The sequence below is a fragment of the Podarcis liolepis genome, assembly GCF_965112155.1.
Source record: "Podarcis liolepis genome assembly, chromosome: 3".
NCBI classification, from domain to species: domain Eukaryota; kingdom Metazoa; phylum Chordata; class Lepidosauria; order Squamata; family Lacertidae; genus Podarcis; species Podarcis liolepis.
The window spans coordinates 68,649,296-68,674,454 of record NC_139557.1 but is presented as its reverse complement, the minus strand read 5'-3'; the positions used below and the strand labels follow the sequence as shown (position 1 = coordinate 68,674,454).

At 41.8% G+C, this 25,159-nt stretch overlaps 1 protein-coding gene across 7 annotated transcripts in view; it reads left to right on the top strand.

Annotated features, from left to right (window-relative positions):
- Positions 1-25,159, top strand: part of RGS17 (regulator of G protein signaling 17) — a 58,697-nt gene that overhangs the window by 13,538 nt on the left and 20,000 nt on the right. For 3 of the 7 annotated variants that reach the window (XM_083496665.1, XM_083496663.1, XM_083496664.1), the window contains exon 2: positions 24,049-24,192. The exons of 3 other annotated variants lie outside the window; for them this stretch is intronic. In XM_083496665.1, the coding sequence (XP_083352791.1) occupies positions 24,074-24,192 (119 nt within the window). In that variant the 5' untranslated portion in view covers positions 24,049-24,073. Of the gene's footprint in view, positions 1-24,048; positions 24,193-25,159 lie in introns of those variants that run through there. One more of the 7 variants, XM_083496666.1, reaches the window with a different exon arrangement.

Sequence of the window (25,159 nt, the reverse complement as noted above, 5' to 3'; positions counted from 1 at the left end):
CCTTGGACCACCTTTGGAATGTGCTAGTCAATGCCAAGGGTTTTCCCACGCTGCCTCTCTTGCACGCCGCTGTCTCAGCAACATCTGGGCTGCTTGGCGGAATGTTCTTCAGATGCTGCAACCGGTGATTTAGATTTTGAACGATTGAAAACACGTACTTTGTTAAACCAAATGAACAAATGCCCCCTTAGCTTTTAAATGAGCATTGGACACAGGCTCTTTAACAATATAGCTCACAGCAAGCAGAGTGGAACCTGCAGCAGCAAGTAACGGTGGTGGAGGAGGAAGCGTCAGGTAGTGGCTCCCAGTGTGGGACTGGGTGCAGGAATAGGGTTCTTGGTGTGTTACATTCAGGCTCCTGCTCTCATCTGTGAAACATTGCAGGGTGTGTGAATGCCTTTGCTGAATTTGCTTTCTTTTTCTTTCATTTTCAGACCAATTACCCAGTTTACCAGGATAATTATGCACCCTCCTGATAAACTCAAAAGTATTGGCGATCCTTCCAGTTTAGCACAGTGTACTAATTTGATGAGCACACTCGCTCTCTGTTCCTGAGTCCAAGTCATTAATAAAAATGATGATCAAGCCCTGGCCTGGGAATGATTCCTTCGGGACCACGCTTAACTTCGCTTAATTATTACTTGATAAATACTCAATTGATAATTGCACTTTAAGAATAGCTTGTCATCACGTTATGTACATACCTGATGGTAGCTTCCTTTTCTGCCCCAACCACAATCACTTAATAAAAAACTATTTTTACTTACAGAGATGCCCTTTAGAAAAATTAGCAAGAAAAATAGAGAGTCAACAGTAGGTATTTTAGGATGCAATCCTGCACAAAATTAGGCTTCTTGAATCTAATACATGAAATGCATGATTGTATTTCATGGAGGGGTGACTGTAATGTTTACTTTCAGTTCATGAAATTAGGAAAGAAATTCATGAAATTCAATTCATGAAATTAGGAAATTAGGAAATTCATGAAATTGGGAAAGGAATGTGTGGCGTTTGCCCTCCTAGGTGTGTGACATCATACTGGGTTCATAGGGAAAGAGTTAACTAATTGTGGTTCGAGGACCCAACCACCTTGAAGTGAAATGAAGACACAAGGACACGTGATATAAGGTTTGATGGGCTAGAAAAGGCCACAACTTTATTGATTACAGCAATGAAAAGGTATTGGCTTAGGCACTGGATCGAAACAAGTGGGTTTATTCACCAGTAGGTGGAGCCTGTTGATGCTAATCCAACTATAGGCTCACCCCTGCTGTCACCGAGGGTCGTGCCATGGCCTCCCGCCAAGCAGGCATCGGACAGAATACACGACCGCCAGATTCCTTTAACGGAATACCCCTAAAAATTGAAGGCATAGGCGATGGCCACACCTAGCACTTCGACACACCACAACACATTATTCCAATGCCTAACCTACCCACCAATACCACAAAAGTTGTGACGATTGCTACGAGGTAGGCGAAAAAACCAAAAAGCCTAATGCCAAATGGAAAAACTCCTACCAGGCCCCCCGGGCAACCAGGGCGACCAACCTAAGGTCCATAGCAAGGCCAATGACCTAAGCCCTAACTAAAAGGGAGTGGAGGGTTGGTGACTCGCGACGGGACGACGACGAGGAAAGAGGCCAGGGAGAGGCTGGCGCTGCCACAAAAGGCCGCTGAACACGCCCCCTCCGCGGCACCTGGTTGGGTGGCCACCGGGGGGGCGTGAGCGCCAGCCAGGTGAGCTGGAGGCAGGGGGCAATGCCCCCTGCTGGGCAGTGCTCGGGCTCCCGCCCACAACCACTCCCCTCTCTTTCAGGGAGGAGAGTCTTTGTAAAATGACTAACCAGTGGGAACCCAGGGGGCAGAGTTAACTGTGTATAAGGTTTAAGCACAGAGGTTTTTTGAGGAGGAGTTGGAGTTAGAGTTAGGGTGGTTGAGAAGACAGTCTGGAGACAGATAAGATAAGTCTGTGGGTTGGGCTAGTCTGGTGTGAGAGAGTGAGAAAATTTGAGAATTTTGAGTGAGAAAAGAGAAGTCAGTCAAACAGTTGAGATAATCAGTCAGAAGGTATTAGGAAGGTATAGGCCGGTAAAGAAACTAAAGTTAAGGTACTGACAGGAATATTATCGGAGAAACGATAAACTGAGTCTGAGTGTTTTACCAGAGAGTAACTGGTTGGTGGCAGCGGGGAAGCGAGCACAGTGACACAGGGATCATTAGACCGTTAAACGTCCGGGGACCTTGTGTGATCATCACAAGGTGTTAACTCTTTTATCCTTGATTACAATAAAAATCACAAACACACACCCCTCATCTAAGTTGCTGTTGCTGAAGGATTGAAGCCACAGGGATTAACTGCAGGTCCATAAGAGTTTTAGATTTATTTGATCAAATTGCTGAATTAAACCAAATTAGTTTATCCACAAAAGTAATGGGGACCACATTGTAATTTTTTATGTTTATCTATTGCATTTATATCCCACCTTTTCCTCCAAGGAGCTTAGGGTGGCATACATGGTTCTCCCCTTCCTCATTTAATCCCCACAACAACCCTGTGAGGTAGGTTTGGCTGCGAGGCTGTGACTGGTCTAAGGTCATCCAGTGAAATCCATGGTCTAGTGGGGATTTGAACCCTAGGCTTCCAGGTGCTAGTCCAACACTCTAACCACTACACCACAAGGGCAGGTTGCATCTGGTTCAACAATCTTGTCACTGTTTACAGCATATTCCTCAGTGTCTTCACACATTTCCCACACATGGTTCCACTTCCCAGAATTTCAATCTCTGGTTTAAAATTTTGGTTTCTCTCTTTTCAAAGGAAAACAAAAGTAATAAGGGATGCAGTCCAGCCAAAAGCACCAGATTATTTTAAGGTGCAATAAATTAAATGGGAATCGGGGGGAAATAGGTTTGTGCCACTTACTGGAAATGTATGGAATTTTGCAACTGGTGTTATTAATGACTAATTTTGGCCAGTTCTGCTTGTGGTTCTTGTGGCTATCATTGCTGGGAGGTGATGTTGGATTTCAAAAGGTGTTGAAAAAGTCTGAAATTGTGTAACTCTCCTTCTCAGACATGGGCTGAAACGATTGAGTTTCAGAGGCCACAGGCATGTGCAGTTCTACATGCATATATCTTCCTAACATGCAAAAATATGATAAACATTGACATTCTTGTATAAACACTGACAAATCCAGATGAATTTTTGGCTGGCCGACAATAGATACGTCTTTCCTCATACATAAGTTTGTGATGTAAATTTAAATACGATAGCCAGCATTAAATGATGTGTCTTGCTTACCATCAAATGTTGAATGGTTTTGGTTATCTGTTGATGTTCAGATGCATATTGTAAAGTTTCAACACTTGTTGTAACATCCAGTGCTTTTTTCTAGAAAAAATGATTAGGGGTACTCTCATTTTCTTACTCATATTGAAATACTGCCCTCAATGAGACCAAACTTAGATTCACAAAATGTTTAAGGGTATGCATACCCCAGCGTACCCCCCCCCCAGAAAAAAAGCACTGGTAACATCTATTTTCCTACTCCATGTTCGTTCGGAATATATTGAGGTTCTACCATCCTAAGCCTACACAGAGACATAGAAGTGTAGTCTGATTCAGTATTGGAAGCTGCAGTGAAAGTTGGTCCATTAGAACAAAAGAGACATAAGTCTGCCCTTAGCCAGGCCCTGCCTGCCTGCCTGCCTTCTTGCTTGCAACCTGATCAAGCGATGGCCCAGAGAGGAGGATGGGGACAAAAATAGAATTACCATATTTTTTCGTCTATAAGACACCCCCATGTATAAGGTTTTCTTAGTAGTGATGTATGGAAGTGAGAGCTGGACCATAAAGAAGGCTGGTCGCCAAAGAATGGATGCTTTTGAATTATGGTGCTGGAGGAGACTCTTGAGAGTCCCATGGACTGCAAGAAGATCAAACCTATCCATTCTGAAGGAAATCAGCCCTGAGTGCTCACTGGAAGGACAGATCTTGAAGCTGAGGCTCCAATACTTTGGCCACCTCATGAGAAGAGAAGACTCCCTGGAAAAGACCCTGATGTTGGGAAAGATGGAGGGCACGAGGAGAAGGGGACAACAGAGGACGAGATGGTTGGACAGTGTTCTCGAAGCTACTAACATGAGTTTGACCAAACTGCAGGAGGCAGTGGAAGACAGGAGTGCCTGGCGTGCTCTGGTCCATGGGGTCACGAAGAGTCGGACACGACTAGAGAACAACAACAACAACAACAACAACAACAACAACAACAACAACAACATATATAAGACTATTTCTTATACACTATTTCTGGAGATTCCGATTTAAGAAAATGGGGGGAGATGGCCCCCGTGTATAAGACGCCCCCAAATTTTGGACATTATTTTTTAGAGAGAAAACCTAGTCTTATACAAGGAAAAATACGGTACTTGGCTCTGGCTCCACCTACAGTTGGTCCCCCTGCCTTCCGCCCTTCCAAGTGTCATAGGCACATTTAAAACAGAACTAAATCCCTAGCAAGTGGACACACATGGTCAGCAGTGGAGGAAGCCACTCGGGCACCTGGGGCAGGGCAAGCTGCCCATAGCGGCAGGGCAAGTGCGGGGTGAGCCGCCCATAGGGGTGGGGTGCACTGCAGGACCTCTGGAGTCTGCCTGCCTCCTCCCACTCAGCCACCCTACAGCTGGGTGGGAGGCAGCGGGCGGACCATTAGTGCAACGTGAAGCTTGTTTGCACCCAAGCCACCGCGTCACTCCCAGGAGAGATGTGTGGCTCGGTCGCGCTGCAGGCCCCACAGTGATTGCCGCCCGGCATTTTGTCACCCACCCAGTGGTGACACCCGAGGCAGACTGCGCCCACCACACACCCCTCCCTCTGCCCCTGCACATGGTGAAAGCCCATTTATCCAGTTGGGAAAGCCTGTTGGAACAAAAATGTCTTAAATTGTTTCCAGAAAGAGCAAGTAGTGAGTGCCAGTCCGATCTCAACAGGAAGGCTATTCCACAGAACAAGGGCAGCCACACTAAAAGCCCTGCTCCAAGTTACTACTGTGTGTGTGTGTGTGTGTGTGTGTGTGTGTGTAGTATTTATATGCTATGTTGATGGTTTTCAACATAGAATGCCCTTCCATCAGATGTCAAGGAGATAAACAACTATCTGACGTCTAGAAGACGTCTGAAGGCAGCCCTGTTTAGGGAAGTTTTTAATGACTGATGTTTTAATGTGCTTTTAATCTTTTGTTGGAAGCCGCCCAGAGTTGTTGGGGAAACCCAGCCAGATGGGTGGGGTATAAATATATTATTATTATTATTATTATTATTATTATTATTATTATTATTATTATTTCTTCACACTTTTGTGAAGAAGGCATGGTTATGAAATGCATTAACTAAATGAAACCGATGGCTCTCTCCTGCCTCTGCTTACAGATAACTATAATTTTGTTTGCTTGCTTGCTTCTATTAGTGTAGTACAGATGATAGGATATAGGGATTTTTGTTTCAAGGTGGGCAGCTGAACTAGATAAATGTGGAAGATCATTTGAGTTGGCAGTGCTGTGTGCTGCCACACACACACACAAGGAAGAATTTGGTAAGAAAGGGACATTTTCTTGTCACGTAATGATACGTACAATAAGTGTCCAACAGAGCAGAGAAAGAAATGATGGTGACAAATAGAAAACTACCTATTTCTGTGTAGCTTATTTGCTACTTTTAAGCCATAAAATGGAAGTCTTTAAACAAAGCTTCTGGCACTTGTCTTGAAAAGAGTATGTGTTATTAGGCTTCCTTGATAAAGAGATCCCACAATTTGGCAAGGCAAATAACTCTTCATTAACTCTATTACACCGGCAGCTCTCCCTCACACCTTCCTTTTGATCAATGAACCAGGAACTTCCCTGAGAGATAGATCACTGGATTCAATTTAGGAAGCTTGTCAGTAGCATAACTCAGTGATTTGCTTTCAGCAAAGAGCTGGGGCATACACACAAGTGACCTGTTTTCTCTCACTATCACTTTTGTGAGTTCACAACTGTATGGAGAACTGCTCCTGCTAGTGTGACCTCAGTTTGACCTCTTCACCCCTAGCTTAGCCTAACATATTTTTGCACATGGTTATTTATCAGCCCAGCATCAGCCCCTGACATCCTTGAGGTGCACTTGCTGGGTTCACAACACAGGTGTCTGGTCTGGTCCTGAGCCCACTCCTCTGTTTGGATTTACCTAGTTACAGTGGCAAGTGGCTATGAGTGATCTGCCATTTTAAGCTTGTGACAGTATGTCAAAGCGATGCTACAACAAGTACCGTATTTTTCCATGTATAAGATGTCACTATGTATAAGACGATCCCTATTTTTTGAGCCCAAAGTTAAGAAATAAATATTTTAAACACCGAACAGAACAACTCTGATATTTTATTAAATATTCAAAACACTGGTATATTTAGTACCGTATATTTAAACATCAAATAGAACAACTTTACCGGTATATTTAGTATTGTAATTATGGTAGGTAATTTTATTTTTTATCTTTAGGGAGGTAGTCAGCGTTATTATAACATGCAGTATAAGAACAGCCATAGGGCCAGCAAGGATTATAATGTCTCATTTGCCTACGCAGAGGCATAGAGAGTCAACAGAGGCAAAATCAAAGCAATGGAACCTTCGCAGAGGTCCTAAGTGACAGTAATACGGTAGTTAGTGAATATGCATGTAAAACTATGACTGCAGCAAACATGTGCACAAACAGAAGAGTGCATACAGGTAGGTAACACTAAAAAACTATGCCTCACTCTCAGGTCCAGACATATCACTTTCTTCAACCTCTACTGTATCACTTCTGTCTTCTGAGTCACTGTATTTACCGTATATATGAGATCATCCTCAGTTCCATCCATGGCATTGCTGCTTCCACATTTCTTGAAGGATTTGATGGCTCTTCTTTGATTCCACTCCATGAGTTTATGACCCATTTGCAGACCTCAGTAATGGGGTTTTTCCCCCACTCTTCCCGCTGGGGTCAAGTTATTACCTGCCTTTTGCACCCATGTATTCCATTCTTCTTTCACCCATGCTTTAAATGGCTTGTTGAGTGAAACAACTAGCGGCTGTAGCTGACCTGTAAGTCCACCAGCAATAACGGCTAGGTGTGTTCGCACATCCTTTGCAACCCTTTTTGTCTTTTCCATTAAATGTTCATGGAACTGATCATACATGAGCAGAGCTGGCTTCTTCAAGAGCCCTCCAGGTCACCTGCACCAAATCTTTGCAAACAAAATAGCCATCAAATCTTCATTCATCCAGCCCTTCTCATGAACTTGGACAAAAACGCCAGGTGGTATGGTCTCTTTAGGATACGTTTTCCTCTTTAAAATGAGCATAGGAGGCAGTTTGGTACCATCTGCACAACATGAAAGGACAGCAGTAGAGTAGGTCTTTTCATGACCACTTGTTTTGATTGCCACTCTTTTGATCTCTTTCATATCCACAGTTCTGTTGGAAGGCACATCAAAATTGAGAGGCACCTCATCCATGTTTGCAATCTGACTTGGTTCAAAAGCATATGTTTTCCGGAGTTTTATGACATAGAAGTGAAATGCTTGAATTTTATCCTCATAAGCAGGTGGCATTTTCTGCGCTAACTTGGTTCGTGTTCACATAGCCAAGCCTTCTCTCCTCATGAAGTTGTAGCACCATTTTGCCTTTCCTATGAAGTCTTCAATGTTCATTTCTTTTGCACACCTTTTTGCCTCATATTGTATCATCTTGGTTGACACACTTATCCCACTTTGACATAGCTCCATAATCCTTGTCTTAAGCCTCTGCTCCAAGTTTGGCCATTTTGCTGGTTTTTCTCTTAAGGCCCTTTTCTGTTTTGGCATTTTGAGTAGACGTTCTTCCTGTTTCTCCACTTTCTGATCATGCACTCAGGGGGGGGGGGCAGTTCAAACTTTCTCTCTTTTTCCATGTTTTTTTGCGTAATTGATGACTTTTAACTTGAATTTTGCAGAATATGTCAATCTTTTTTATTTTCTGACATTTTTATGGGCTAGTGCTAAAAAAACTGTTAATGCAGTACAGTGGTACCTCGGGTTACATACGCTTCAGGTTACTTACACTTCAGGTTACAGACTCCACTAACCCAGAAATAGTACCTCAGGTTAAGAACTTTGCTTCAGGGTGAGAACAGAAATCGTGCTCCGGCGGCGCAGCGGCAGTGGGAGGCCCCATTAGCTAAAGTGGTGCTTCAGGTTAAGAACAGTTTCAGGTTAAGAACGGACCTCCGGAACAAATTAAGTACTTAACCTGAGGTACCACTGTACTCTGAAGTTACGGTAATGGCTCCACAGTGCATGCTGGGAGACAACAGCTCCCACAATACAGCAGGTGGTGTGAGTGCATGCTGGGACATCACAGATTATTCCCTCTGATCCCCATTTCAGCCCCCATAAACATCAGAAACCCAGACCTTTCTCATTACAAACATTACAACCTAGAGCATGGATTTAAACTTGATTTGATGATTCAAAAATCCTGTCCTAAAACCCACTCTTCCTTTTTGCTACTCCTTTTTTCTATTATTTTTATCACTTTTAGATATGTTTTATTTTGTATTATATATGAAGTATATTTGACATTTATTTGACATTGTGGGACATTGAGGCAAGCTGTGTAAAGAATAGCAATTCTATCAACTAATACTAACCCATTTTAGAAAAGACATCCTTATAATCATGCCTGAGGATAGTGGAAATGATCCAGTCTAGGAGAGGGTAAACAACCCCTAGGAAAAAGCATTTCCTTAAGCATGCTTAGCATCTCCAGTAGTCCTTTGGGAATGACACACACAACATATACTATAGTTTCCTTACCCTTATTAAATCAAATTATACAAATGCAGTTTTGATTGTCTTTCCTTTGATCATACAATAAGAGGCATCACTATGTGCATGGAAGCAGCAAATGCTGAGGAATGGTTGTGATTGGAATCTCTTGAAACTGGAACGAAAGGTTTACCCGATGATTTATTATCATGAAAATTAGTCTGTGGAACCACAAAGAAATAATTCCTCCTGTGTCTGATGTGACGTAAGCTTAGTTCTTTGCTAACTTTTCAAGAAATTATAGACTTCCATGTTACATTGTACATTCATTCACAGTCCGTCTTTCTCAGCATCACTTTCAACCGCACTAATAATTTATCCTCACGGGATAGGTCAAGAATCCCTCCTTATCTTTCAAAAGCTAATTTTAGTGAACCAGAGAGAGAGAGAGAGAGAGAGAAAGGGAAGGAAGGAAGGAAGGAAGGAAGGAAGGAAGGAAGGAAGGAAGGAAGGTTGATGGTACACAATTTTAGTTGATTGGATTATTGCACAGATAATGCAGAAATATGAATGGAGGGTTCTACTACAGTCGTACCTTGAAAGCTGAACGGAATCCATTCCAGAAGTCCATTGAACTTCTAAAACATTTGGAAACCAAGGTACAGCTTCCGATTGGCTGCAGGACACCGGATGTACAGCTTACAAAGAACGTTCGCAAACCGGAACACTCACTTCCAGGTTTGCGGCATTCGGGAGCCAAAACGTGCGAGTGCCAAGGCATTCAGCTTCCAAGGTACGACTGTACTTGTAAGATCATTGGAGAGACATTGCTTTTCTCAAAGCTGAGTAACTTTAACTTGACATACACAAACAGAAGATGTATCGTTCATACATTTCAGCATCTGAAAGAAGAAATCTTTAAATGCTCTCCCTTATTAATGTCTGGACCCAATTCAAGATGCTAGTGCTGATCTTTAGAAAGCTAATACCAAAGGGCAAATATTATTAGTAGCATTAGAAAAATCTTTGCCTGTCACATAAAACTAGATAAAGTTGGTGTCAGGTGTACCTCCCTGGGGAGAGCATCCCACAAGAATAGCCAACATGCCTTCTAAGGAGGTCCTTGTTAATCTGGCCCTTCTGGGCTCAAGGAAACACTGGAATCAGCTGCAATCTTACGTCTGTGGTCCTTGTCTGTGGTTCAGTGTTGTCCAAAAATTTGAGGTACAAATCTGAAAGCAGACATTGCACCTACAGCTTCAAAAAGCAAATCTGATTGCTGTGGTAAATCGCTTCTTGGCCTTTTGGCTAAGATCAAGTGTAGTGTTGCTGTGGTAATGTAATAATGATTTAGGAACCTTAAAAAGAATATTATGGAGAAGAAAATATCTAAAATTATGTCACTGGTATATTCACCTCCATATAGAGCTACAAATGTTCTAGTTTTGTGGTTTTAAATTTTCCCACTTCATTGCGTAGGATTCTGGGATATATTCTAGTGTCCCCAGATCAGTGGCCAGCCCTGTTATTACTGATAAGTGTGTGTGCCTTTGCACACATTTATTTGAACATGTATTTTACGCGTGTACTCACAAAATGGCTAATTTGGGTGAATTAGCAATACTTATCGAGGGATCTTTAGTGGAGAAAATTGGATGCTACAGACATGATGGCATTAACTGGGATTGGCTTGTTTACTTTGCGGTTTTCAGCGGTAATCAGTAAAACCCAATAAAAGCAATAACCGCTCTTGCTGTTGCAATTGCAATGTTTGTTTACAAATGAATAATAGTATTTAGGAGTAAGATCATGCCAAGGTAAAATGATTTAGAAGCAATGACAACTGTTTTTGTGGCTCAAAATACCGTATGGAGCATATAATTTATTACTACTGCAGAAACAAAAGGGGAAGGACTAGAAGTGAAGCATTTCTGAACATGGAGTTAAGAGACTCAGCTTTGCTATGGCGAGAGCAGGGGAACCAGGATGAGAAAATGTTACATGCAATAGTTCTTTCCGTCTTATGAGAGCCAGAGTTGGCTGAGATAATGGAGATGCAAAAGTTAGAGAGAAACTATAGAGTCCAGTCAATATATTGGCCTACCTTTATGTAAAAGGAATAGGAAGAACACTTTGGATCATGGTTTCACAATGGTTTGCTGTAGCAGCAGGGTGAGAGCCACAACTAGTCTTGGATGCTTCAGCAGGAGTTTAGGTATTTAAAATAGTGTTTCCACCTGTTGGAACAGTGGCAGAATCCTAGCTTTCACTGGGGAGGCCAGTCAGCCAACTCCAAATCGATTCACCACCACCATTGCTTCCCTTGGTTCTTGCGAACCCACCAAACCTTGGTTCTGAAACAAAAAATTCCCTTTTAGAAACTGTGACAATTCCCAAAGTAAAATAACATGGCATCCAAGGAATCAGTTAGATAATTGCAACCTGCTTGTGCCTGACATATGCTGAAATCAAAGCAGGCTACTAGCACAGCCTGTTTCCCTTGTACCATAACAGCACATTCATTGCTCAGAGCAAAGCCAAATCGCACATATTCTCGAGGCATGTACAGAGTTCCAGCTGAACTCATTGACACTATTTCCCCTTTGACAGCAATATGTGACTGAGTGTGCACAGTGAACTAGAACACACTCAAAACCTCTCCATAGCTGTGTAATAAAGGGACAGATCAGCTGTGGTGAGCAAGCTATATTCAGGGAAGCTCAGCTTGCCTGTTAAGTTGTGGGTGAACATATCAGATGACGCAGCGATTCTTCAAACAACTCTTGTTTATTCCCAGGCCAGAGCAGAACTGAACTGAAGGGTTCCGCCAGCCTGCTTATATAGAGTTCCAGTACAATGTAACTGTAACAACTTTCTGTAACTATCCAATCACTGAACGTCACTTTCGATCCCTTATTTGCATATGTGGACCTGAGTAAAACTATCTACAGTATCCCCCTGCTGGCCCAGGGTGAGAACTTCAGTACATAGCATTGCCATTAAAGAAACTTTTAAGGATATGCTTTCAAAGAACCCCAGTTTCCTAGAAAACAATCTGAAAACCACCAGGGCTCTAATAGATATCAAATTTTATGGTCTATAATTTAGGAAATGGTGCTGGACCTTCCACTTTGGACTGAGCACATAGTCTATGCCAAAATTCTGGTTTTAAGTACAGTACTCTCTTCACATACTGTATTACAAAAGAAGGCATAGAATGGCAATGCAGTACATTATGCAGTCCATAACTCTTATAAAATGGATTGCTCCCCGTAGTTTTCTAAAGCCTGTAGTCATGCTACTCACTGAATTTCATTGCTGCAAGTCTAATATAGAAAAATTTGGTGGGAAAGCTATTAATAATCAAGTTTGTATATTAATAGTGGCCCACTGGGATTTGGCTGCTGTGTTGAAAGTTTTCTGGTACTTAGGGAACCCAAGTCCCTAGAATACCTAAAGAAGCCTTGAAGTGGGGTGGGATATAAATTTCAGTGTTTTTTGCTGTCCTAAAAGCCATTCGTGTGAGTGGTATATTCTTGCTTACTTACTTTATCAATCATAACTGTTCTGAAATGGTAAAAGGAGCAGCTACAGCATAGTCCTGTGCACATTTAACAAAAAAAAATAATAATGAACCTGGCTGTGTTTGATGGGTCTCACAGCAAAGTATTGGTAGCATGGCATGAGTTAGGAGCTAGTAAGAGACTGGCTGCTTAAGATGAAATTCCACTTCTGATACCTTTCCTTAGTGCTAGTTAGCTCAATTTTTTGTTTTGCTTCAATACAGATTGAGTGTTTTGTTTTGGGCATATTGTGGTTGATGATGATGTGTTAAACAAACAGCCATCTCAAGGCACTCCACACATAAGATTATTAAAAAGCAGTTAAATACAAAAACATCAGATACATTTAAAACAAGACAAAAGCCCTAATAAAGTAGACACTTTCAGCAAAGACCCATATACCCAGCTGGGAAAGCCTGTCAGAAAGTGCAGACAGTGGGTGCCTGTCATATCTTGATAGGAATGCCATTCCACAGAACAGGAGCAATGTAGTGGGAATTGATGAGCACTCTCATGAATAAGTTTGCCACACATTCTCACTTCATGTGGATGCAGAAGGTTACGCAGACACTGAAGACCACTATAATAAGTATGTCCAGCAACCTGTTCACTTCAGCAGACACAGAATAAATCCAAAATGGATGACCAAAACCAGATCCCTTCTCTCCCTGCCCAGGGAGAAAGGCTTATAATGTTCATTTGATTTCAGTCTTCACTAATACATTTTCCATGATCCAATAAGGAAGAAAATTGCAGTTCTCTAACTGTAAGACTTCTGCAGCAAGAAGCACGGCTGCAGCAGGAACTAAAATTGTCCCCAGACCTCCAGTTTATCTAGTGTATTCCTGAGTACAGCCTTTAGCTTTTAAAGAATGCTCAAATGTGGTTCATGTTCCTGTGCGTTTGCTACAGTGCTTTTAAGGGTGTGATTTATTTCTAACCATGATATGCCCCGTTAACCTGTATGAGTAGAAATATTTTCTGCTTGAGTGTGAATCTCTGTATTCAGATATTTAGATTATATTATTATTTATCAATAAAAATTCATCAAATTGCAACACAAAGATGAAACTTGTACTACCTTGAAACTCATTGTTCTGAATTGAAACAAATTATGGAGACAGGTTTTGAAAGAAATTGCTATCCACTTGCCTTCCTTCGCTTTGGATAGAACTAAAGCTTACTGCAAACAAGTGGCTGCATCTCCGGTCCTCTATCTCCTCCTCCTCCCTCCGCTGTGACTTCCACTACTACAAAATACTTAATGTAACATCACCATACTACATGCTTCCTGAATTTCACTCCACTCCACTGGCTGTTGCTTGTTGTGGAGGCAGAGAAGCACACAGTGAAATTGCTTTACCTTTTTTGTGACTTACCAAAGGAGAGAGGAAGAAGAGGCATGGGCTGCTCTTTTGGGGAGCAGTCATACTTTGAAATGGGGGACAAATTTGCTGCAGTTCATATTTAGGAACAAAGTGATCTAATTTGCACTATTTCTGAAACAATCCGCAAATCAAAATACAGACCCCTCTGAATTTTTATCAGTGCAGTTCTCCAGGTATGTGCAAAAATGTATATGCTAGAGCAAATGCATGCCTAAAATGCATGTGTTTGTTGATGAAAATCGTATAGGAAGAGCTTTTCAAAAATACTAGGCAAAATTGCATGCAGAAATGTGTACATCACGAGAACTTAAGAAGCCCTTGCTGGATGGGGGCAATTACCCTTCTAGTCTGTCAACCTGTTCTCACAGTGGGTAACCAGATGCCTGTGGGAAGTGCAGAAGCAGGGCTTGTGGGCAAGAGCACTCTGTCCACCTGTGATTGCCAGCAGCTGGTGTTCAGAGCCATGCTGCTTCCAGCAGTGGAGACAGAACATAGCCCTTGTGGCCAGCGATTAGCACTTAAATGCTGGCAATGGCTTTCTAAAAATAAATCGCAAACTGATGGGGAATATCAGAACTGAACTTAAGCTTCGGAAAATGAAACATGAGAGAAACCTCAATTAATTCTCTGTTATCCATATGACATTCTTCTCCAAATCATTGCCTTCCCACACTCTCTCCTCCTCCCTCGGTCTGGATTTTCTCTCAGTTGTCTCCTTTTCAGTGCATCCCTCGTATGAGAGAATCCAGACTGCGGGAGGGGAAAGTGTGAGGAGGCAGCTATTTGGAGAACATCATATGGATGATGGAGAATTAATGGGGGTGCAGGAAGCTTGCTGTCCACATAAAACAACAGTATGGATGAGTCCTTGGTAAAATTTATGTTTGCAGTGTTGCAAGTTTTCCACTTGACAAGCCTTTCTCTTCTGACGATTATCAACTGACATTTTTGCAGCTGCAAATAAAGTTGTAACAGGCTGGACTAAAATGGAACTTGCTCCTGCTCTAATGCTAAACACATTTGTGTAGAAATAAGCAAGATTTTGTTGTTTAAAAAATGATAATATGTTTTAAACGTTAAGTAATATAATGAGTCTCTACAACCATGTATGTACCTAGGTGGCTGTCCCCCTAAGTATGAAATGTTGCTGTTTTTTATAAAAGGAAGGAAGGAAGGAAGGATACTTCAGCAACCAGTGTCAGCCCCATTAGCTCCTGGCATGCTCATACTGGCCCAGTTGCTGACACTGGTCCTATTTGCTGCTGTCCCCATCTTCTTCCATTCTCTTGGAATTTGGGGTGGTGGGGATTTGGGGTTTTGGATTTCAACCATGAGGTCTAGCCTTAGCTGAATCACTGGGCTGTGTTGTTGATGCAACTGGGCTGATAAGTCTTACACTCAATTCAGCCATGCATGGATGGCTAGTTAGATAGGATGCCCATTGGAATGCACATCACATTGAAAGTGACATGGTGGAGGAGGAAGATAGCTGCATATTGGTGCACATCTAGAAATGCAATGTGATGTAAAAGGTAAAGGTAAAGGGACCCCTGACCATTAGGTCCAGTCATGGCCGACTCTGGGGTTGCGGCACTCATCTCACTTTATTGGCCAAGGGAGCTGGCGTACAGCTTCCGGGTCATGTGGCCAGCATGACTAAGCCACTTCTGGTGAACCAGAACAGCACACAGAAACACCGTTTACCTTCCCGCCGGAGCAGTACCTATTTATCTACTTTGACATGCTTTCGAACTGCTAGGTTGGCAGGAGCAGGGACCAAGCAACTGGAGCTCACCCTGTCGCAGGGATTCAAAGCGCCGACCTTCTGATTGGCAAGTCCTAGGCTCTGTGGTTTAACCCACAGCACCACCCGCGTCCCCCGCAATGTGATGTAGTTGTTTGCTATTTGCAGTGCACGACTTTCAGTGACCCGTTCAGGTGCTCTCTAACTAGTTATACATAACGTACATAGACTTGAACTAGATTGAGGCCAAGGTCTGAAAATACTGCAGGACATGAAATCAGCAACGCAAGGCAGAGAATGGTTACTTGGGCAAAAAGAATGTTTCCTTCTAATTTAGTGCCTCATTGAGAATGAAGGCAATGGGAGGACTTTGCCCCTTTGTGATATTGCCACAAAGCCCAATCTGATTGGTTATATGACACTGTGAGGTCATCACACTCACTACATGATGTCTGATTGGCTTGGATCATGCACTGAAATAGAGAGCATCCCTAAAAATGGCCATGAAACTGTGAATGTGGGCAGTGGGAGGGGAGGGAGATTGCAAAAATCCGCTATGGTGTATGAGGTTTCCTTCCCCTTAGAAGTCCACTTCGCAAGACAGAATATCAAACCTCGTGAAAATTTAGCACAGCACTATTTTAACTGTTAAATTAGTCAGTGAAATGTCAACCAATTCTAAAATGTCAGATTCACCTGAACTTGGAGAGAGAAATTATATTTCTGAAATCCAAACTTAAATTGCCCCAGCCTTCCCTATAAAAATGTAGCAAGTTAAATAGGAGTGAAACTGTGAGAACACAAGTCCTCTAATAAATGCAAGACGTTTTATTTGAATTATAAAAAGGACGCCATAGACCCACTGTGTTTGTTCTATTAAGATTTAGTGTTCTAAAATACAGGACATGCAGCGTTTTCTATGTAGCTGTGATGTCCTGGAACAACAGAAAATACTTTAGAAGAATGCAAAATCCATTAGAAGCAGGAACATTTGGCAACCTGTAGTCTGGGAGTAATCTAGCTAGCTGTTACTCTGTCTTGATTGGAGCTATCACTCACTTGTAGTTCAGCTACCTCCCTGAAGGCCTAAAAGGTAGCTTTGAAACATAGTTTCTTCTTATTCCAGTATTCTTGATAGGCAGCAATAGTAAGATAACAGCTTAAACTGGAAAACTGCTTTATACTAGGCTAGGTTATTCATCCATTTATGTATTGCCCACACATATTGGCAGTTGTCCTCTCCAGGAAGCCAGGCAGAGAACTTTTCCATGACCTCTAGTGGAGAAACTAAAGACTGAAACTGGGGCATTCAGCATGTGCTGGGTCACCAGGCTATGGTAGGGTTGCCATACATCCATAATTTCTCGGACATATCCAGAATACTGCAGTCGGAAGCAGCGTCTGGGCAGAAATCGCTAAAATGTCCAGGAAAATCCAGCCATATAGCAACCCTAAGCTATGGTTCCTTTGCAATGACAGTCAAAGCTTGGTTGTCAAACGTAATCTGTTCCGGAAGCCCATTCGGCTTCCGAAATGTTTGACAACTGAGGTTGCAGGAGCTTCCTGTACTCAAGCAGAAGCTGCGTCAGACATTCAGCTTCTGAAAAACGTTAGAAAACCAGAGCATTTACTTCCGGGTTTGCAGCGTTCGGGAGCCAAAATATTCCAAAACAGCGGCATTTGAGAGTCAAGGTTTGACTGTAACGGATCTGCATTATAGCTGCCAAGTATTCAATGTAGACATCCTTGCAAGAGGGTAACAATCATAATTATGTTTGTTGCTATTATTATTATTATTATTATTATTATTATTATTAAAAAAACCACATCAGGAGATGCCCATTTTAGCTTTGGATAAGAGGAGTGCTCAACATCAGCCCTGCTGTGTGTGAATCCCTTGCAAATGACCACAGTGGTTGGAGACAGGCAGGTTGTGTATCTATAGCAGTGACCAGAGAAGGAATGGCTGCTGGGAGGAGCACAGATAGAAGAAATGCCATGGTGCATCTGCAGCAGCACAACTGGATGCCTTCATCTGCCCCGGCTGCAATAAAACATGTCTCTTCTATATCAGTCTCTATAGCTACAGCAAGTGCTGCAACCTTCCAACAGTTTGACCTCACCTCCATTGGCGCAGTCCTCCATTGTCTCCCAAGATAGATGGATGCCCACAAAGGGGGAATGCTCAGCCTCTAAAAAATAGGTAGGAAATCTTCAGCCTTCCAGATGTTGTTGGGCTCCAACTCCCAGCAATTCCAGTCAGCATGGCCAATGGGAATTGTAGTACAGCAACATTTAGAGGGCAAGAGGCTCCGAACTCCTACTCTACTGATCTTCCAAAAAGTTGAAGAGACTTGTGAGCTGACAATATACATTGCTGCATAGACAGCATTGCTGCATATAGACAGCTGTAGAAACTAACTTCCCCATTCAGTTTTGGGAACCTGTATTCTGTTCAGCTATAAGTATTTCAGACATGCTGACCTAGCACTGAATCTGATTTATAGGAGAATCTGCAAGATAATTGACACTCTTGTCATAGTTTGTTCAGCAGTCTATAAAGACAACATTCTAAACAGCCTCATCTACTGATCTTGAGGGTCCTATTTGTCAAAATTAAGTGGATATGCTGACTTCCCCTGCCTTTGCAATTGGAGGAACTTCTTAATAGCTTCCTGTATAATAGCTCAGCTAGGGGATTGCAAATTTGTGCTAATACTCAGGGTAAGATTAGAGAGCTGGGAATTGCACAGATCTGACAAGCCACAATATTTATGTGCTGTAATTTCAATGTGCCCACAGGATTTAAAGGACGAAGGTTTGAGTTTGGATAGCCCATTCTTAATATACATCTTTGGAGTATGAGATTAGTCAGTAGTGATGCAATAAACAGAAATAGGCTAGAGTTAATCATGGAATTAGATCATTGGAAAGCAGCTTTGGAGTTTCTTCATTTCCTTAAACATCACTAAAGCAAGAGATACTACATATTTTTGAGGTGTGTATAAAGAAAGGAAGAGGAAAGGCATCCGTTGTCCTCAAGAGATTTCTGAACACTTTTATCGGAACAACTTGAGGGATACTAAATTTGATATGGAAACTATGAAACTGAAAGTTCGCAATGCTAAGCCCTGTCGAATTAAAATTAAAAAGTCTTCACCTAGTCCGGAAGACCATATTGCACAGTGTCAGATGAGCCTTCCTGGGAAGGGCATTCCACATGTGTGGTAACACAACTGAGAAGGCCTCTGGTCATCATCTAATTTTGGAATGTGACAGAACTCAGAGGAGCCTCAAATAATCAATGTAATGTCTGCTGAGCAGGTGCAAAGAAAAGTTGGAGCTTGGTTTTGCCTCTTCTGGTAGCTGTCAGTGCATAAGGTCCAAAGACGTCTCTTAATAAGATTTCACTTGTGACTTTTTTTCAGTAGAATGGAATAAACCCAGTATGGAATAAACCCAGTCACATGGGTGGGGTAAGGTAAAGGTAAAGGGACCCCTGACCATTAGGTCCAGTCATGGCCGACTCTGGGGTTGCGGCACTCATCTTGCTTTATTGGTCGAGGGAGCCGGTGTCCCATGGGTGGGGTATAAGCATTAATAATAATAATAATAATTCCATTAACATGTGCTGTGTATGTGCCTGACTCTCTGCACCAATGAGAAGGAGAAGAATCCCTTTGGGGTTTTCTTCAATACAAACTGGAAAATTTGCGGATTATTTGTAACTAAGTATCATGCCCCAATCTAGGGCATTTAACAGATTAAGTGGCGACTTTCTGTTTCTTTACATTTCTTATCTTTTTCTCCCCAAATGTATCTCTAGAAGATCATGGTTTTATATGCTGGTTAGTAAACCAAAATTAAGCCAAATTTTCCCAGTTCAGATGTAATAGGAAATGATGAATTCATTAAACAAACCAAGATAAAAGCAGCAAAGCTGGCACACAAGGGGAGGATTAAGGAGAAATCCCATGATTGTTCTTGACTTTGTCATGGCCTGTTGGTTTTCTTTGTAGTAGATGGTTGCAATGGAACCTCTTCCTTACCTGGCTAAAGGAAAAGACTGAGCAGTGCCAGCTACAGCCACGTATTCATTTGCATGAAATCTGGGTATCCTGCTCTGATTCGTTAGTGTTCAAAGTCAGCACACAACAATTTAACCGCGACAAGCATGTGAATTACCCAGAGCAGTCTCTGTGATGAGCATACCTTGTTTTGATACTCCCCACCCCCGAAAGCTTTGAACTTAAAGATGATAGAGATATATGCCTTGAATAATCACAACAAATTTTGTAGTCCTTCACATTCATTAGCTTCAAAGGAATACAAAATCACAGGAGTCTGTTTTATTTGCAGCATACACTTCAAAATTCAAATTGATTTACAAGTAAAGGAAAAAAAGTAGCAGCAAGAAAAAGGGGAAATAGTTAAAACTTGTAAGCGTTTCATGTAGAGAGCTGGAAGTGAAAATATGCTACAGATTAATCTGTGATCTCTCATTCTCACCTTTCCAATTATGAAAGAGTGTCATGATTTTCAACAGATACATATGCTCCTTTATTTACCGCTAAATCTTACTGAGTTCAAAGACTATCTCCTTGGGAAATATGCAAGGGATTAGTTTTCTCCAACTTGATTGTTGTGTTATTTGAAAAATGTGGTATTTCATATTCCCCTCACAAAGTGCAATGGCCAGGGTGGCCTGTGTGGAGAGACAGGTTGTTAAGGCACTTTGAGAACTGTAGCTCTGGGAGGAGTATAGGGGTCTCCTCACAACTCTCAACATCCTTAACAAACTACCACTCTCAGGATTCTTTGGGAGAAGCCATGACTCCTTTAAAGTGGTATCAGAGTGTTTTAAATGCATGATGTGAATGTGGCCGCAGAGGACTTCAAGGCTAACTCCAATTCTGTGATTCTAGACATCCACCTGCTTTAATAGAAATAGCAGGTTTTTTGGGGGGAGGGGAGTTACCTACACCTTTAGACTGGCACCGTAGCCATTCATTTTGTTACTAAACAATTTAAAGAAAGAATGTGTTTTCAGAAATGGAAAACTTCCAGCCGAAAATCATACTGGTGGGAAGTATTCCATGCACATTGATAAATGGAGGCGGGATGGAGCATAAATTAACCAAAGGCTACTGCAAAGTTCCGGATTAATTTTGAAAATTCTCCTACTTAAATTGAAGCTCCAAAAGAGTGTGATGCAGGGCAGATTGATTGTTTTTTAGTGATTCCCTCCCCAGGGGTGGAGGAAGGGGGTGCGGTGGGAGCGGGTCACCCCAGGTGTCACCACTGAGGGAGGTGACAAAATGCCGGGTGGCACTCACTGCTGGGACTGCAGCACGCTCGAGCCATGCATCTCTCCTGGGAGTGACGCAGTGGCTTGGGCACACGCATGCTCTGCGATGCCCCAAACGGTCCGCCCGCCGCCTCCCCCTCAGCTTTATTTAGGCCCCAGAGATGCTCTCAAATTGGATGATGCAGTTATGCTGCCAAAGCTAAGCAGGCTGAGCAGGAATACTTACTGATTTGAGCTTTCTGGAGGTCAAATGGGGCACAAGTGTAATAAACAGAGGACTGTAACCATAGTGGAAGTGGATGGAGGGGGTCAGCGGAGGGTAGGTGCAGTTCTGTGTGCCGATAAAATGCAGGTGATAGGGTGTATTTAGATAGGATTCTTTAGATGATTCACTATCCCGGTTCTGGATTTGTGTAATGGAAGTGTATAGAAAGTAAATAATATAATGGAGTTGCTTTCTAGTCGGCAAGGCAATTGTTCAACTCAGAAATTGTCTGTTGCACTTTGCTAGTCATAGAGCTGTGCCTAGTTATGTGAAGGTCTGAGAATGTGAATGGATACAAGGAAGAAGCAAACATTCCTGGTACCAGGTGTGGATCTTCCAAGGTCCCATCCCAAGGCATTGCTGTGTGAGCATGGGGAATTTTTTTTTAAATTTTTTTTTTGCTAATTACTTCTGTGGGCAGAGTGCAGTCTGTGATAATTAATTCTCCCTAAATATGGTAACAAGCTTCTGTGGGGCTTCACTTTATGGAGAACCAAGCCTCAGGAGATAGCTTGTGGTTTAATTATAAAAAATCACGCGACTCTCTTGGCCTGTGAATAATAATAATGATAATAAAACTTTTCTCTCGCTTGTTTCTGTTGTTTAACACTGGCCATTGTTGGCACAATTGAATGATTGACTCACTAAGTGAAAACAGCAGCACAATATTGAATGAAGGGTGGTGTTGTCATCAACAGTATAGAGGCTTGTGCTTCTCTGTTGCGGTTTCCAGTGTTTCGGGTGTTAATGAATCTTAAGTAAATAGTCAAGCTGTGGCATGGAACTTCATATCTAAGTTAGAAATCATATGCAAACTTACTTAGGTGCAAGTCTTGTTGAATTCAAAAGGAGTTATTTCTTTGTATAAATATGCATAGGTTTGGGCTTCCTGAGGAGGTTGTTTTCTCCTCTGTCCGACTACTAAATTTTGTAGATTTCATTAATCGAGTTGCAGAGGTTTCAAAATAACAACTCTCAGAGAGAGAGAAATGCCTACCCTGCCATGAGAAAAATGTGGTATTTTTGTGCATCAACTTCAAAATGCAGCTCAGACCCTAATCTGGCTTTTCCAAAACAGTTCAGCTCAGTCCAAATCGCTTCAGATGCTGCTCAATTCAGCTTAAGGTTCCAGGCCAAGTCTGCTTCAGGAAAAACAAAGATTCATTTCACCGTCCCGCCCCCACCCCCCATTGATGATTTCAGAATTTTTAAACATGGGTATTGCTTTTTTCCCCTTTTGGGGAGAAGTGAATGAAATTTTCAGGCATAGTGGATAAAGCCAGCCAAATTACAATGAAATAAGTCTTGAGGTTTCTGAACTGGGCACCTTAACAGTTTGATTTTATATATATAAGAGAAAATGTCTAACATTTTTACAAAGCCATTCCAATAAGTAGAACAGATAACACAGAATTAAATATATTACACAGTTAAAATAATTATTAAAACCAGGTACTCTATCAGATAAGAGTTTGCTCCCCTGAAGAATTTAACTGATATTTCCCCACAAACTTTTCCTCTTCAAATTGTCACTTTTTCAGCAGTGTATTTCATAATTCCTTGTGAAGAAATTCTCAGAGTTAACCAATTTTAACTTTATTGTATAGATAGATATGACATATCCAGCAGAATTCAACCTATCCGTGACTTATGGTGCTTCACCAGGGCTTGCAATATATGTTTTCTGCTTGCAATAACAAAAACCAGCGAGATTGGCAAAGATCCGGCAGGCAACATAGTGAGAAGCAATGAGGCACATTGATTTCATTTTTCACAAATTGTTCCAGGCTCACAATCAAATCGTGAAAGTAGTATTGTCCATGTTGCGTGGGTACAATATCTACTTTTATATGAACCCAGAAGAGTGGCCACTTAAGCACTGCAAAAAAAGAAAAAGAAACCGCCAGGAAATATATTACCAAAAAAGGGGAAAACTAGAACACAGATTTACCTTAGCTAATTTACGTGCCTAAGTGCAAATTTAGAAATAATTTTATAAATGAGATAGAATTAGAATACATCTCATCATAGTGTGGAAGACTGACCAGGTGCTCGCCAATAAAGGGATTTTATTGTGTGCAATAAAATAAATAAAATAATAAAATAAATAAAAAATAAAATAAATTTCAGGCTCCTGCTCTCCATTCTTTTTTTCTTTTAAACTGGGCTTCATCTGGCCAGCCCTTCAAATAGAGGATGTTCCTCTGCAAAGTAAGGCATATATTGCCACGCTGTTTAGAGTAAAACAGGGAATATGTCTGTGTGTCTTCAGTGACATTCTTTCTCTGCAAAAAGAAAAGAAAGACGGAAAAGCTGTGATAGTCACATTGTCATTGGCATCTTAAACACTACCAAGTGCTATACAAACTGTGAGATGTGTACCACTGAACATGGGTAACAAAAAGACTTTCTTAAACCAAAGGAATATAAAACAGCAAGATGGGATCTGTGAACATCTTTTAGGTGTTAAGCCTTGTGGCAAGCAACCCTGAAGCACTATCTCCCCAGATCCACACTTCAAAACCTTTCTGGCAGTGAAAGATATCTGCCCTTCTCCCCACATCACTACAGAAAATATATTTGCTGAAGAGGGAACCGTTTTTCAGGAATGCACATTGAAGAGGGAGCCCTTTGAACTCCTTTCTCTGTTCTCCTGATTAAGTCTAGAGGCCATCTTTGCTTCCAGAAAGGTTTAGGGAGATGGAGACTGGCAGATGGAAATTTGCCCTGTACTCCTTACCTTCTGTGTAGCTTCTTTTCTGCACTCCTTCCTCCCACTTAGGGTCCCTGGAAATCCCACTTCACCTGAGACACAAAGTGGCAGACAGGATGTCACGCCGATGCTTTGATTTGTATTTTGAAGTTGAAAGAGGGCGTGAGCCGTTGGCTTCAATTTAGAAAGAGCACAAATGCAGGTTGCGTTTCCTTCATGTTCTTTTATGTCTGTGTTCTTGTAGCCACTGGGGTGCTGAAGTAGCTGAAATGAGAAAAAGGCAACAGCCACAAAATGAAGAAACATCTGCTGTGTCTCAAGCACCTGGAAACCAAAGGCCCAACAACACATGTTGCTTCTGTTGGTGTTGTTGTTGCAGCTGCTCATGGTATGTCACGCAGTCTATTTGATACCATAGCTAGCGCAGGTAAATGTCAACCCAAAGCCATCAGTTGTCAGGCTTAATGTAAAAAGCTGGGGGGGGGGCTTTTCTGTGCAGTAAGGTTGTTGCACTATAAACGCTCATTTGATTCTCATTGCTTGCACACAGACTTCATGTCTTCTCTCAACGTTGTGCTCATGTTGCACATTTTAAAAAAGAAAGTAATTGAACAATGTGATTCCTAAGCCTCTGTGCACACATGCGCACACACAGAGCTCCCTCCTGATAATGCAACCAGAGCGAAGCAAGAAGAGCATTTGTGTGCATTTCCTTTTGGCATATAATTTGACCCTCTCTAAAGTTGTTCTAGGAGAACTGCCTTTCCCCTAACCAATTTTAAAAGATGGGCATTTGAAAAGACTTTCCAAATTTTATATTTATGAAAACTTCCAACTGTAGAAATAAAAAAAAGTAATGTAGCAAATATGTGCAAAAAAGTAGTTTTCTGATTATTTGGGGAAGCAGGGCATGGGGAAGAGAAAATGGATGATGATCTGTGCATTTTGAATTAATGGGAAACATGAACAAAACTGTCTTGTTTATTTCTACCTGATAACCTACAGAATGTATTTATAGTCAGGATGCATTCGAATTCCACTGAGATCCTTCAACTGGCAAAGAGCCGTCATCTTAATGGGGATCAGGCCAGGAAATAGTTGCTGTTCAGCTCTTCCTAAAAGAATCATCAGCTCAGGAAATATGAGACTGAAATTTAGTGTTTATTTTCCTGTTTTTAAAATAACCTCAGATAACCATGTGATCTTTCTAGGCTGGGATAGCCTGCCTAGGATGCCTGTCACAAAAGTGTATATATAAAACTTTTAATATAGCAATATTTATATGCATGTGAACAGCTCAGTGGCATCAACAGGGCTGCAGTTACAATACAGCTATTTACTTGCTTAGATGCTCT